General features: G+C 37.1%; 1 protein-coding gene across 2 annotated transcripts in view; it reads right to left on the bottom strand.

Moving 5' to 3' along the window:
• AFF4 (AF4/FMR2 family member 4) overlaps positions 1 to 15836 on the bottom strand; it is a 94226-nt gene that overhangs the window by 26363 nt on the left and 52027 nt on the right. For both annotated transcript variants that reach the window (XM_036313707.1, XM_036313706.1), the window contains 6 exons: positions 8956 to 8992; positions 6689 to 6737; positions 4159 to 4213; positions 3322 to 3359; positions 3048 to 3210; positions 1478 to 2395 (listed from right to left, as the gene is read on the bottom strand). In XM_036313707.1, the coding sequence (XP_036169600.1) occupies positions 1478 to 2395; positions 3048 to 3210; positions 3322 to 3359; positions 4159 to 4213; positions 6689 to 6737; positions 8956 to 8992 (1260 nt within the window). The remainder of the gene's footprint in view (positions 1 to 1477; positions 2396 to 3047; positions 3211 to 3321; positions 3360 to 4158; positions 4214 to 6688; positions 6738 to 8955; positions 8993 to 15836) is intronic.

The raw sequence follows: 15836 nt of genomic DNA, 5'->3' as shown, positions 1-15836 counted from the left end.
GATTTATTTACCTTCTATGGCTGTCACTGGAGCTGAGAGCCGGCTTTAGCTCTGAGGCTCAGCTCCAGCTCTGAGACCTCAGCTGCTGAAAGCAGGTATCTGGGCTTTGTTTAGCTTCTATAATTGAAACACTGTTGCAACTCAAGCTCTGAGGCCCGGCTGGCTGAAAGCAGGTTTCTGGGGATTGTTTAGCTTCTATAATTGCAACATAGTTGCTTAGAGTGCAGCTCAGAGCTGGGCGGTGGCAGGCGGGGAACCTTGGCTTCCTCCATCACTGGAGCAAGCAAGCCTCCTGTTCGCTTCAGCTATGTGGCTGCCGGCCGCCATCTTGGTTGGCAGTTATTTTGCATATTGCCCCGATTAGCCAATGGGAAGCATGTCGGAGGAACGGTTAATTACCATGTTTGTCTATTATTAGATAGGATTCACATCTATGTTCAGGAAATTACACTATTCTTCAAAACAGATTATTAAAATTTACTTTCCTCTAAAAATTCCTAACTAGAACTGAAAAATTCCTCACAAGAACTGAAAAGATTAGGCTGTTTTTCTCAAAGAACCTCCATTAAATATGTAAGTTGTTCAACTCTCTATATGTCTATTATATGTCTACTAGAGGCCCGATGCACGAAATTTGTGCAACAGTAGGCCTTTTTTCCCTGGCTGTGGGCACTGGCTTCCCTCTGGCACCTGGGACCCAGGCTTCCCTCCCAGCACCGACTTCGTCTGGAAGGACATCCAGTCTAATTAGCATATTGTGCTTTTATTATTATAGATTATCCTCCCATTATATATCTATTATATATCTATTATCCTCCAATCATAGACATTGTGAGCTTTCACATTTCCTGGGTCTAAAAAAAGCTGACCTTAAATATATACACCAAGCTTCATTTCTAAATCCAAATTATCTTGGAAGTATTTAGAGAGCTATGTGCCAGCAGAAGTTTTAGTTCTGAACTTGCAGATATGGGTGTTTGAAAAGAGAAAAGAGCTGGGCAGAGTTATGTACAATGGATTGGTGAAATTCTTAAGGATGTGTCAAAATCGGTGAGACAATTTTTTAGCTGGAATTAGTAATTTAAAAGATGCAACTTAGTTTGCGTATAAAAGAGAAGTGTGACAACCTCGAGAATACATATCCCAACTAAAGACATTTCAAACCAAAATCTGAAGGACCCTGTGAAGGCGTTTACAATCTCTGCTTCTCTCTCACCTCTACACTGTCCAGCACACTCTCTGGACAGAAGCACTGGCTCATTTCTGACCTAATTAGAAACTATGCTGCTTTACAAAAGGAGACAGGCAGAGGTACAGTGGTCTTTAGAAGACTGTTCTATCTGAAGCCACAACTGGGCCTTGGGTTAACCTCTATTTCTCTCATAGCTATGACTCAACTAGTTATTTTTGGCTGAGATTTCCACTGCATTTCAGATTTTGATGTTGAAAAATAAAAACAACAAAACTCTTTACAAACCTTATGTTTCCTCTTGCCTTTATTGGAAACTTTTTCTGAGGCTTGTTTCTGAGCCTCTCTTGTGTGCTTCTCTGGCACATTTTTCTTTTCCCCCTTCGGTGGCTCTGTTTCTTTGTAAGGCTTTCCTGGTATTCTAGTCAAGAGATTCAGGTCAATCTTCACAATAAGTGGATACCTATCATCAGGCTCACTGAGGGGTGAAAGAAGTTCCTTCTCTTCCATAGGAGAGAACATTCGTTGCCGAAAAAAGCTATCTTCTTCCTCCACTGAGGAAGGTTTAACGGGAGTCCTATTACTCTCAGGGTACTTAGGAGTTTGTGAGGAAGGAGGAAGGCTCTCGCTTTCATCTGAATCTGAGGATGAGGTATCTGTTTCTATGATTTCCCTTGACTTCTGGGAAGATTTACTTGTTGACTTGTATTTCTTTTTCTCTGCTGAAGGGCGAGGGGAAGATTTGGACTCCTTTTTTATGTTGGGTTTCCTTGAGCCTTTGGTGGCTGCTTTGTGTCTGCTGGAGGGCATGCTGGTAGCCATGTCTACGGGAGTTTCACTTTCTATCTTCAAGCCTCCTCGGGGCTCTTCAGCAGCTGTCTTCTCGGTCTTTTTGGGTTGTTTTTTGCCTACAGTTCTCCTCTGTGTTGTACTGTCACTCTGTGCAGGAGACTTCTGCCTCCCACGCCCACTTTCTGATCCCTTTTGAGCAGTTTTAGAGTCTCGTCCAGGAGTAGCAGAACTTGTTTCTTTAGACCCACCTGGGTCAGTGTAGCTATTCCCAGTGCCCTGTTCTCGGCCTTCCTTTTTATAGCCTTGAGATGATGGGATATTACTGTCCACAGAAGAAGCTGGTGACACTTTATGTGGGTTCACTTTATTCAACCAGTTATCAAGTTGCCATTTGTTTGTTGGTGGTGGTTCAGGCTGAAAAACAGAGAAATAAGTATGCTTTTTTTCTACACTGAAGCTTTCTCCCTCCTTTACAATCTCAGGAAGAGGAAAAACACAATGCCTAATGCCTCAAAGGTTATTTGTTTTTTCATAGTTCTGTGTGAACCAAGGTATAGGGCTGAATATTGCCTATCACACCTAAATACTTGAATGAGAAGATATAAGCTGAATTATTAAGTATTCCTATCAGGAATCCATCTTTAAAGGCAAAATTTTAAAAGATCATATAGTAACCAGAAAGTAAACAAATGATGTAGGTACCAACAGAGATTTTTAATCACATTATATCAACCTACAATAAAATTATACTATAAGAGTCTTTTTATCTACAATGACTACAATAACATAAATTAACATGTTAAGACACAAAAATAAAGACCAAACCAAAAAAATCCAATATTTTCATGACCTGAAATATGACCTCAAGTAGTTCCTAACTAGACCAAATGTTTGTTCAAATAAAAAGAAAAATGAAGTACCTAGTTTTCCTACAAGATAGTTCAATTTCTTTTTGTCAAAATATGTAACCTACTTTCCGTCACCTTTTATATTTGAGTCAGGTTTCAACAGGCATCACCAGGGGCTTTGAGAGGGCCTATGGAAAATACCCCTGCCTCCCTCTCACCTCAGGAGATGCACTCTGAGATGGCTCATTTGCCTCACTGTCACTGGAACTACTTTCACTCTCTGAGTCAGATCCAGAGCTGCTTTCAGATCCACTGTGGCTGCTAGAATCATCCCTGGAGTTATCTGCTCCTTCACTATTATGGTGTGAAGGTTCAGAGTTACTAAAAGAGATAAAACACATAAATGACCAAACATTTCTTTTCCTTTTTACAATGACAACAGGAAAACATTCAAATCTGACAACCAATTTTAAGAAATAAAAGAATGCCTACCTTCCTGGTGTACTCCTTGGCATTGTCTTGTCACAATCCTAAAATTAAAACATGAGAAGAAATCCATGAATGAAAAAAATGGCACTCCATCTACTTAATATGAACAATATCTGAACGTTTCATAAAAAAAAACTGGTTGCTCTAATGTATGCATCAATGTTTACTTAACACAACATACTGTTTTAAGTTAAAGAATAACTAATTACAGTGGGTCCTTGACTTACGAGTGTCCCGACTAAGGAGTTTTTTGAGATACCAGCTGTCTCTCTGCTGATTTTTTGCATTGAGTTGACAGAGTAATTTGATTTAACGAGCTCTTTAACGAGCTCAGTCTCGGAACAAATTAAACTCAATTAAACTCGTAAGTCAAGGCCCCACTGTACCAGGATAAGAGGAAAAGCTTTGTTAACAGTTCTGATCAGCAATCTCATGCTTCATGAGTATGTTCTGATCCCTGATAAGTATTAAGAAAAAGCCAAGTTTTTGCCCTGGCCGGGTGGTTCCGTTTGTTGGAATGTGGTCTCACACACCAAAAGGTTTCAGATTTGATTCCTGGTCAGAGCACATGCCTAGGTTTCAGGTTTGATCCCAGGTTGGGGAGCGTATGGGAAGGCAATGGATGGATGTTTCTCCCTCTAAAATTATTAAAAATATATCCTTGGGAGAGAATTAAACAGCAACAAAATTTTTTTAATGGAGGTGTAAAGACAGAGCAGAAAAGTATAACATTCCAAGGTTAGAAAGCAGAATGTATTCTTAAATTAGAATTCTTATTAAAAAAAACAATGAAAACAAATACTGTATGAGACTGGCAAAATCATGTAGTAGTAGACACACCTGTTCCCCATCACTGTCTTCACTGCTGCTTAGCTTTAAGTCATCTTTTAACATACTAAAGGGAAAAGGCAAGAGGGTTATTATTTTTTGAACAGTTTATCATGGCATACCAGAGTATTAAATATCTACTAAGAATTCTACAAATAATCACTGTGGTAGCCAAATAGTCAATTGAAAAACAAAGAAAAGAATCAGTAAGTCTTATTCTTTCTGGTTTGGTTCATATTCAGAGTAATAATTGAGAAATAAGTAATTTAAAATTTCAGAAACTCCAACTTTTCCAAAAGTAATATATTCATTTTTCTTTTCTAATTAAATCAAAGCCACCTTCTAGAAACTCTTATACTCACTTTTGTTGACTCTAATTTTTCTCTAATTGCATATACACACACACATTATTTATTAAAACAAATTATCATATTCATACCCAACAGTCCACTAGAGAGATATAGCTACTAAAAAGAAGGAAGATAAAATAGAAGCACCAGCAATTCTCTTTCATTGTCCATAATGTTCCATAAAGAGATTTGTACAATTGGGTAATTGTGTAAACCAGAACACAAAAGTCAAAGTTCTAGTTCATAAATGCTTCACTATGAAAGATGAGTGTCCTGTATAAGAAGTAACGATTATGGGTAAGAAACTTGGCTATACCATAAAAATGACCATGTATATGTTAAAAATAAACTCTAGGTTCCAAATCTTCCTTGATCAAAATTCAAATAAATTTAGAAAACAAACAGACATATTTTTTCTTAAGGCCATAACATCAAAATTAAAATCTGAGCCCAGTTGGCATAATTCAGTGGTTGAGCATTGACCTATGAACCAGGTCACGGTTTGATTCCCAGTCAGGGCACATGACCGGGTTGCAGGCTTGATCCCTAGTGTGAGGTGTGCAATAGTTAGCTGATCTATGATTCTCATCATTGATGTTTCTATCTCTCTCCCTCTCTCTTCCTCTCTGAAATCAATATATTAAAAAAAAATTAAAACGTGAGAAAACTCCTTGTCTTTTTACAGAAGAGGAAAAATTAATACAAAGATTAGGGAGAACTACAACTGGAAAAAAGTTTTAATTTTTCATTACTAGTAGTTCCATTACTTTTCTTAAAATTTTATGGCAGTCTCCAATCAGTGGGAGAAAAATTTTTTACTCTAATAACTACTTACACTTTCCCCTCAAAGCTTAACCTGAGTTTCTAAATCTGACCCCAAATTCTGATTATCACATAAAAAAATAGAAACAAAGTTAGCAGATGATAATAGAATTAAGTGTTTTAAGACTGGCCCAATTAAATGGGACAGAAAAAAAGTTTTCTTTTGGACAAGGGCTTAGTGCATTTCTATGACTGATTTCCTCTAAGCAAATAACTTACTTTGAATTCTCCTCAGCCTTTTATAATTTAATAATGCAGCTCAATGAACCTATTCACATGTGAATATGTCATAGTTTTTACCAGACTACTCAAGGTCACGCTTGCTTTTCCCTCAGTAACCCAAAGTGACATGCACATATATGGTAAGCCCCCATTAGTTCTTTGCATATAAAAAGGTATGATAAATAGGAATATAATTTGAATTCTTCAGCAGTGAGGTGGGACTTGTTGCATTCATATATTTTCATTCTCACTCAAGTCTCATCATGGTCATCTGAAGAGGCTGAGATTATTAATATAAATTGTGGTTATGGCATAGAGCTGACACTATTTCTGGCCAAAGTTTCTTTAGAACTTTTTTTTATTCACACAAATGACTTGTAGTCTCAGGAATTCATTTTTTTCAATTTAAATTCTTTATTGTTTAAAGTAGTACGTAAGTCACCTTTCCCCCCCATTGACCTCTACCCAGCCACTCCCATCCCCCAGCACATGCCCTCACCCCGCTACTATCTGCGTCTATTGGAGGAGTTCATTCTGGAATTTATTATCACCTAATACACTACCCTATTAAATTTTGATGTTTTCTCCAGGTTCTGCCTACAAAATGAAAGTAGGGAAACTTAACAGTTCAAACTACGTTGTTTTAATATTCTACATTTAGAGGTTAAATGGAGGGCCTACTAAGAAGAATCCTGTCTTTTTTAATGTCTTCTTTATTAAAAACAAATTATCAGCACACACTCAGCACAATACACATATGCCTAAGAGATGGAAATAAAATCTGTAATCTCAGAGGTGATTAGAGCAGAGGTAAGCAAACTATGGCCCACAAACCAAATCCAGACCACCACCTGTTTATAAAGAAAGGTTTATAGAATGCAGCCATGGACTATGTTCATAAACACCCATGATCTGTGGCAACTTTCATGCTATGATGGCAGAGTTGAATAGCTGACATGGAGACCATCTGGACCTTAAAACCTAAATGCCTAAATATTTCACTCTCTGGCCCTTTACATAAAAGTTTGCCAAACCCTGCCTTAAAAGATTAAGTACATATTTCTAAGTATTGTTCTAAATATCCAGATACTACATGCAGACGTTTAGCAAAAAAGACAAACATTAAACTTATTAAGCAATAAACTTACGATTTAGACTGATGCCCATTTGAGGTTTTAGAAGAAGGATTATATCTTTCTAGAATAAAAAGAAGGCAAAAATCAGCAACTGAACTAGGGCTATTTAGATTATAAAGTATCAAAATACCCTCAAGGAAATATAAATCAAAATAACAAGATATAATTCTTCATTCATCAAATTTGTAACACTTTAAAGTCCAATAATATGAGATACTAGTGGAAATAGGCATGCTCATATGCTGTTGGTAGAACTATAAACTCATGCAATCTTTTTGGAGGGTAATCTGGTAATATTATCTAATCAATACTGTTAAATGCACATATCCACTGACTTAGCAATTATGATAAAAGAAATTTACCTTGCACGTATATCTGGAGGAATACATAAACATAAACACATACATGGATGTTTATTACAGTATAGTTTGTAACAGCAAAATCTGGAAACAAATGTCCCTCAAGAAGGGACTAGTTAAACAAATTATGGTACTTTCATACAATATAAACACAATTTTAATGCTAAAAAGAATGAACTAGAGCTTTATACTGATACAAAAACAGCTCTAAAATAAATTAAGTGAACAACACAGATGATAAAGAGTAGGTGCAGCTTATGATCCCATTTGCCAATAGTTAGCTTTGGGGAGAGACAATGGGGGTTGGGGGTAGAACTAAGAATGAGATATTCTTAAAAGATTTTAAGAGAGAAAATGTAAATTCTCTGCTCTATTTTCTATATAATCACAATGTCAGGTCCCTTTTTCCTATAACTACAGCTTTAACACTGAAGAAATAGATACATAAACTTTGTTAACATTAAAAGGGATATTCTTCTAGTTTTGACTTTAAGATCACTAAAGATAACACAATAAGTATCAAAAGTTCCATATTTTTAGCTCCCAAAATAGCTTATGACTAGTATAAATCTATCTTACTTAAGAAGGTATTGCTCTTGACAAAAAGAATCTTTGTTTTGTTACAGAACTATATAATGAAGCCTAGACATGTGCTACAGTTCGTGACTTTACCCTAACCTTATCACCAGCCATCAGATCTTGGGACCATGCTTGAATTCCCGAAGGCAGGGGTGGGCAACCTCTGGCACGCGTGCCAAACATGGCACTCCAGTAACTTTTGCTGGCCTGCGAAACCCTCTCTTAAAATCTTGTTTATAATTTTTTTCTTAATATCGACTTTTTTATTTTTCAGATAAATTCAGTGTGGGTGCATCTTAGATAAATAAATAATTTTACATAACAAGTTATCTTAAAGACCATAGACATGGATTGACGAGAGAGGGGAAGAGCAATTTCTATGCCTCTGCCTTAACTCTCCCTGCCTTCCTAATCCGACCAGTGTTTTGGTTTCATCCACATACGCTTGTGAATCTTTGTTCTCAGTGATGAATTTTGTTAAGTTTCGTAATAGGAGTAGCCTGACGGATGAAAGTAGTAGCTCGTGCATATCTCTGAAGGTCACGAAATATAAACCTGATGTAAAATCTCTGTCATCAGTGATGCAGCAGCAAAAGTCCCACTGATAATATCAAACGGAGCCATAAAGTTTTCTGTCAGACTATCAGTGTACCTGTATACATTAAAAAATAAATGTATTTTTCATTATCATATACTGTGTTTTTGTTGCTCGAATGAATTTTATTATTTCTTCAAGGTTCTTCACATACGAACACTTTAAGAGATATCAAGTAGGCGTAACATGTTCTCAAAAAATTAGGGTTGGCACGCAGAAGAATTTTGAGTCAGAGATTTCGCTGGTTTTGGCACGCACTCACAAAAAGGTTGCCCACCCCTGCCCTAAGGCTATCTTCCTCTCAAGTTCCTCTGAGAGGCCAAGAAAAAGTAGGTGGAGGGGGACTGTGTAGCAGACCGCAGACTTTATTCCCAGACAAAAAGAATGAATAAAAATACAAATAGAAGAGCCATTATAAGCTACAGTGACCCTATGGAATTTTGCTATCATAGAACCAAGTATCTTCATGAAGAAAATGGAAAGACAGAATGGCTCTTGGTTTTATAAGGTGCCAATCAAATTGAATTCATGAACTTTGTAGTTCAAGTACTTAGTAATAAAAAGTTTTGATCTCCAATGAGCCATAATGCTTCATTTTTTTAAGCATATCAAGATTCAGTTGAACCCATTACTAATCATCAGATGATAAAATTGGGATAAGATATGCAAAAAATTATTAAAGCAATATATGCTGTACCATGAGAAAGGAAAAGTTCAAGAAAACCAAAAGTAAAAGAAATACTCACTTTGTTCTCCAGGGCCAAAGTTGGATTGCTGAGTCTCCTATAATAAATGGGATATAAATTATATAGTAACATTATATGAAAAAGTTTCGTTAAGTGAAAAATGCTTCAAATTAAATTATTCAATTCCAGCTAATTCAATGAAAAAGTATGAATACATAAAAGAAACACAAAAGAATTTAATGATTCCACCTGATCAGCCTCAGCAATTTTGTAGTCAATAATGAACTTGCCCAGAGCTTAATACAGAAAGCAACCTAATAAGTGTTTCTTTAGCATTCATTTCTTTTCAGCAGCATCCATGATACCCATATCCTAATTTAGAGGTCTGGAAAAGCAAATGATTTAAATTTAAGATTCTTGATCTTAAGAAAGTGTTTATTTCTTTTTCTTTTTAAAAAGGTAATACCAAAGACTGTATACTAGGGTGAAAATAGCTATACAACCTATACAATCTCAAAATATACCACTTTTACAGACTAAAACACCCTACATGGTATTCCCATGTAATTTTACTCCCTTCCCCTCTCTGCTTCCAGAATCTTACAATTAGCAACTTGAAGAAACTGTCACATACTTATTTATATGCCCTATACTCACATAGTACCAAGTACTCAGGATGCACCAGTAAAAAGGAAGCCAAAATGTCACTGTCATTGAAACATGAGTTTCCAAACTCAACTTTCACGATCAGAATAGCTGTCTCACATGTGTAAATTATCCATTTTTCTAGATTAAGTCTGGGGTACACCATATAGTGCTGAAATCACATAAACATCCCTAAATGCCTATTTAAAATAAGCACAATTGCCCGGCTGGTGTGGCTAAGTGGTTGAACATCAACTTATGAACCAGGAGATCACAGCTCGATTCCTGGTTGGAGCACACAGGTTGTGGGCTCAATCCCCAATAGGGGGGTGTGTAGGAGGCAGCTGATCAGTGATTCTCTCTCATCATTGATGTTTCTATATCTCTCTCTGCCTCCCTGCCTATCTCTGAAATCAATAAAAACATATCTTTAAAAAAAATAAATTAAATAAGCACAATCTTCCTTTAATGACATAATTATCTGTGAAATAAAAATCTAAATGGTATGAAACCTAAAATATAGTTTTGCTATTAAAAAAAAGTTATAAACCTACATCTGTGGTCAACTTAGTCAAGAAGGGTACCAAGACCACCTAATAGTGAAAGAAGAATCTTTTCAACAAATGGTACTGGGACAACTGAACAGTCATATGCAAAAGAATGAAGTAGGATGCTTACTTCAGATAAAATTTTTAAAAAATAAATTAAATCAAAGATCTAAATTTAAAAGCTAAAACTACAAAACTCTTAGAAGATAATGTAGTGCCAAATCTTAATGGCTTTAGATTTGGCAAAGAATTCTTATACATGATACCAAAAGCACAAGACACAAACCAGATAAATTAGACTTCATCAAAATTAAGAACTTTTGTGCTTCAAAAGACACTATCAAGAAAGTACAAGACAACTCACAGAATGGGGAGAAAAGATTTGCAAATCATATTATCTGATGAGACTGACATCTACAATATATAGAGCTCTTACCATTTAATGGTAAAAATACAAATAATCTAACTCTCTTGGGTCCTCACTTCCGAGATGACCAAGAATAGAAGGAACAACAGTCATGCCAAAAAAGGACACAGGCATGTGCAGCCTATTCATGGCATTAACTGCACCTGATACATGCCTAAGGACCAGGCCATTAAGAAGTTCGTCATTCAGTCAGGATGACTCAGCAGTTGAGCATCAACCTATGAAACAAGAGGTCATGGTTCGATTCCCAGTCAGGGAATATGCCCGAGTGGTGGGCTTGATCTCCACTGTGGGTGTGCAGGAGGGAGCTGATCAATGATTCTCTATCACAGATGTACTCTCTCTCTCTTCCTCTCTGAAATCAAAAATATATTTAAAAAATTAATTAAATTTAAAAGAAGTTAGTCATTCAAAATACAGTAGAGGCCATAGCTGTTAGGGACATTTCCAAAGCGAATGTCTTTGATGCCTAGTAGTATGTGCTTCCCAAGCTGTATGTAAAACTACATTACTGTGTGAATTATGCCATTCACAGCAAGGTAATCAGGAATCAGTCTCATGAAACCCAGAAGAACCAAACACCCTCACCCCAATTTAGACTTGCGAGTGCTGCCCCGCGACCTCCACCAAGGCCCACATATGGAGCTAAGCCCTTAAGGAATAAAGAAAAGTTATCTAGGAAAAAATAAAATGGAAATTATATGTATAAAAAAAAAAAAAAAGGACAACTCAATTGAAAAATGGGCAAAGGATCTGAATATGTATTTCCCCAAGAAAGATACACAGATGGCCAGTAAGCACATGAAAAGATGTTGTTTGACATCATTTCTCATCAGGAGAAATACAAATCAAACCCACAATGCGATAGATACCACTTCATACTCAGTAGGATGACTAGAATAATAAAGACAGATAAGTGTTGTCAAGGATATGGAGAAATTGAAAGCCTAGTGGGAATGTAAAACGGTGTAGCTAGCTGCTTTGGGAAACATTCTGGCAGTTCCTTAAATGATTAAATATAGAGTTACTATATGAACAAGCAAAATGAAAACATGACCACGCAAAAGCTTGTACCCAAATGTTTACAGTAACATTATTCATAATAGCCTAAAGCTTGAAACAACCCAGATGTCCTTCAACTGATGAATGTATACAAATCGTGATATATATTATACAATAAAATATTATTTGGCCATAAAAAGGAATGAAGTACTGATACAAGTTACAACTTGGAAGAACCTTGAAAACATTTTGCTAGGTGAAAGAATCCAGGTGCAAAAGACCACATATGGTATAATTCCATTTATATGAAATGTCCAGAAAAGGAAAATCTTGAGGTAGAGTAGATTAGTGCTTGTGTAGGGCTGGCAGGGGACAGAAGAAAAGGAGGTAATAGCTAAAGAGTAGAGAATTTTTTTTTAATTAAATCTTTATTGTTCAGATTATTACATTTGTTCCTCTTTTTTTCCCCCCATTAACTCCCCTCCTCCCAGTTCCCGCCCCACCCTCCGCCCTCACTCCCCACCCACTGTCCTCTTCCATAGGTGCACGATTTTTGTCCAGTCTCTTTCCGCATCTCCCACACCCCTTTCCCCCCCAAGAATAGTCAGTCCATTCCCTTTCTATGTCCCTGATTCTATTATGATCACCAGATTATTTATTCACTTGATTCTTAGATTCACTTGTTGATAGATGCATATTTGTTGTTCATAATTTGTATCTTTACCTTTTTCTTCTTCTTCCTGTTCTTAAAGGATACCTTTCAGCATTTCATATAATACTGGTTTGGTGGTGATGAACTCCTTTAGTTTTTCCTTATCTGTGAAGCTCTTTATCTGACCTTCAATTCTGAATGACAGCTTTGCTGGATAAAGTAATCTTGGTTGTAGGTTCTTGGTATTCATCACTTTGAATATTTCTTGCCACTCCCTTCTGGCCTGCAAAGTTTCTGTTGAGAAATCAGCTGACAGTCGTATGGGTATTCCCTTGTAGGTAACTGGGTTTCTTTCTCTTGCTGCTTTTAAGATTCTCTCTTTGTCTTTTGCTCTTGGCATTTTAATTATGATGTGTCTTGGTGTGGTCCTCTTTGGATTCCTTTTGTTTGGGGTTCTCTGCGCTTCCTGGACCTGTAAGTCTATTTCTTTCACCAGGTGGGGGAAGTTTTCTGTCATTATTTCTTCAAATAGGTTTTCAATATCTTGCTCTCTCTCATCTTCTGGCACCCCTATAATTCTGATGTTAGTACGCTTGAAGCTGTCCCAGAGGCTCCTTACACTATCTTCGTATTTTCGGATTCTTTTTTCATTTTGCTTTTCCAGTTGGGTGTTTTTTGCTTCTTTGTGTTTTGAATCTTTGACTTGATTCTTGTGCTCCTCTGGTCTGCTGTTGGGTGTCTGTATAATATTCTTTATTTCAGTCAGTGTATGCTTAATTTCTAGTTGGTTCTTTATCATAACATCGAGGGTCTCATTAGATTTCTTGAGGATCTCACTACATTTATCGGCAGTCTCACCAGTCTTTTCGAGGGCCTTACTAAGTTTATCGGCAGCTTCTAGACAGTTCTTGAGAGACCTTAAAAGTGTGGTTTTGAGCTCTATATCTTCCATTTCTGACATTTGCGTCCTGTTTCTTTGTCTCCGCATTTTTTATCTTTTCTTGGTGCACCCCCTAGTGGTCTTTGTGCGCAGTCTTGTAGTTAAGCCTTGATTGTTGTCGGTAATACCAGGGGTGATTTGGCCTCCAGGCTAACTGGCTATGAGAGTCCAGAATTTCTTTTTTGGGTGATGAAAATGTTCTGAAATTGTAGTGATGGCTGTAGCACATGTCTATAAATATACTCAAAACCATTTAATTGTATACTTCAAACGGGCGAATTGTATGGTATGTGAATTATATCTCAATAAAGTTATAAAAACTTATAAATAAAGCAGTGTCCAGAAGGTTACTCCTGTGAACTGCGTCAAAAATGAAAAGAATTGTCCAACCAGTGTGGCTAAGTGGTTGAGTGTTAACCTATGAACCAGGAGGTCACAGTTCAATTCAATTCCTAGTTAGGGCACAAGCCCAGGTTGTGGACTTGGTCCCTGGAGATGTGCATGCAGGAGGCAGCTGATCAATGATTTTCTCTCACCATTGATGTTTCTATCTCTCCTTCTCACTTCCTCTCTGAAATCAATAAAAATATACATTTTAAAAAATGAAAAGAATCCTCCATTCCCTTGAACTGTTAATTTACCTAAGTGGTCTAAAAATTAATAGCCCAAGCTTTTAAGTAATTTCTGACTCCTTTTCCTCACGACCCACAATAGCTAATCAGTTACCAAGTGCTACTAGATTCTATCTTCAAAACATCTACTAAGTGTAACACTATCTCCTCTCCATGCAAAGATTTCATTCAGGTCCTCATCTACAATGGCTACCTAATGCATCTACCTGACTCCAGTCTGTCTTCTTTTCTTCTTCAGTCAACTACAGCCTCTAGCTAACCTTTCTAAAGTTCAAGTCTTTGTATGTGACATCATTACTCTCCTATTTTTCCTTTTATTTTTTAATTTTTTTTATTTTTCCTTTTTTAAAAAATTGATTTGAGGGACGGAGAGGAGAGAGGGAGGGAGGTAAGGAGGGAGGGAGGGAGGAGGGGGAAAGGAAGGGAGGGAGGGAAGATCTGTTGCTCCACTCATTCATGCATTTACCGGTGGATTCCTGCACATGCCCTGACCAGGGATAGAACTCGCAACCCTGACACATAGGGATGAGGTTTCACCCGAGCCACCCAGCCAAGGCTCTCCTATTTTTCATAGAGCCTCTAATGCAAAGGTGAGGAATCTATTCTTTGCCAAGGGCCATTTGGATATTTATAACATCATCTGCAAGCCATACAAAATTATCAACTTAAAAATTAGCCTGCTGTATTTGGTCAAACATTTAATTAACTCACCCCTAATGCCTTGGCAGGTCCAGATCAAATGATTTCGTGGGCCTTATACGGTCTGCAGGCAGGATGTTCCCCACCCCTGCTCTAATGGATGAAACACAAACTCTCTGGCACGACATTCACTCACATCTAAGTACTGGAAAAATAGAATGATAAGCAAAAACAAACAAGGGCCTTGTCCTCATGGAGCTTAACACCCATCTGAATGTCAATGACTATCTTTGCAACTACTCATGAAAATATAGGTAAATTAGAAATTATGAAAGCATAAGGAAGGGCAAATACAAACACATTATTAGTCCAGAAGGAAGAGTGGTGAGAAATGAGACTCAAGACCCGAGAAGCTGGATTATATAGCTTGTAGATGTTACAGATCATATTGAAGATTTGTGGGTGTGCATTTTCTAATAAGCAGAAGAATTATACAATGACAAATGCATGCTGTGAAGATCAGTCTTGCTATTAAGAAGTGGAGAATAGCTTTGGAAAAACTAGAATTAAGTAATGATATTAGGAGATTACTCCAGTGGTCCAAGTAGATGATTACAACTTAAACAAATTGGTATTCAAGCTTTTTTGTTCATGCACTCCCCATCACTAAGAAATTTTTGCATTTTTATCTCCAAAATATGTACAGTTGATCCTTGAATAACATGGGTTTGAAGTATATGCATCCACTTAATAGGCAGATTGAAAAAAAATCCTCATATAAGGATCAACTGTACATTTTATTATTAATTTTGATATATATAACTAAAATATTGAAATTTTAAAGGGCTCAGAAAAAAAGAATAAATAATATTTTAGATTAACTTTAAAATTATACTTATTAATGGCAATAATACTTTTCCTACACACACAAATAGTACTTCAAAGGTGTAACACTAACATTGGCTTATTGAGGGGTGGAGGTAGGTAGATAGGTAAAAGAGGATAAAAGGTGGATAAATGGCGATTGATGGAAGGAGACCTGACTTTGGGTGTTGAACACACAATACAATGATGTATTATAGAAACCCACACTTGAAACCTGTAGGAAGCGGCTATAGGGTTAAGCCTCGGACAGGCTTGACCTTATGACTCTCCCCAGATCTTATCTGGGTAGTTAATGGGCTGAGGGAGATGTAGCAAGTGCTGCAAAAACAAGTGAAACTCACAAGAACATTAAAACTAAGGTGACCACTACCTTGTTTACCTCTGGCTATAAAAAAAGGGCTCAGCTTGCTGTCTGGATCTCTCTCTGTGGCCTCAGCCAGGCACAGGAAAATCCACCAGACCCAGCTTATTCTCTTTGTCTGTCTTTTCTACATCCTTCACCGCCGCCCCTCAGGCTCACCAAACCCTTGGCTGTGCTGGCCGGGCACAGAAACCTATGTAATTTTATTAA

Source organism: Myotis myotis, unplaced genomic scaffold (assembly GCF_014108235.1).
Source record: "Myotis myotis isolate mMyoMyo1 unplaced genomic scaffold, mMyoMyo1.p scaffold_m19_p_6, whole genome shotgun sequence".
Classification (NCBI taxonomy): domain Eukaryota; kingdom Metazoa; phylum Chordata; class Mammalia; order Chiroptera; family Vespertilionidae; genus Myotis; species Myotis myotis.
This window is presented reverse-complemented; position numbering and strand designations above follow the sequence as displayed.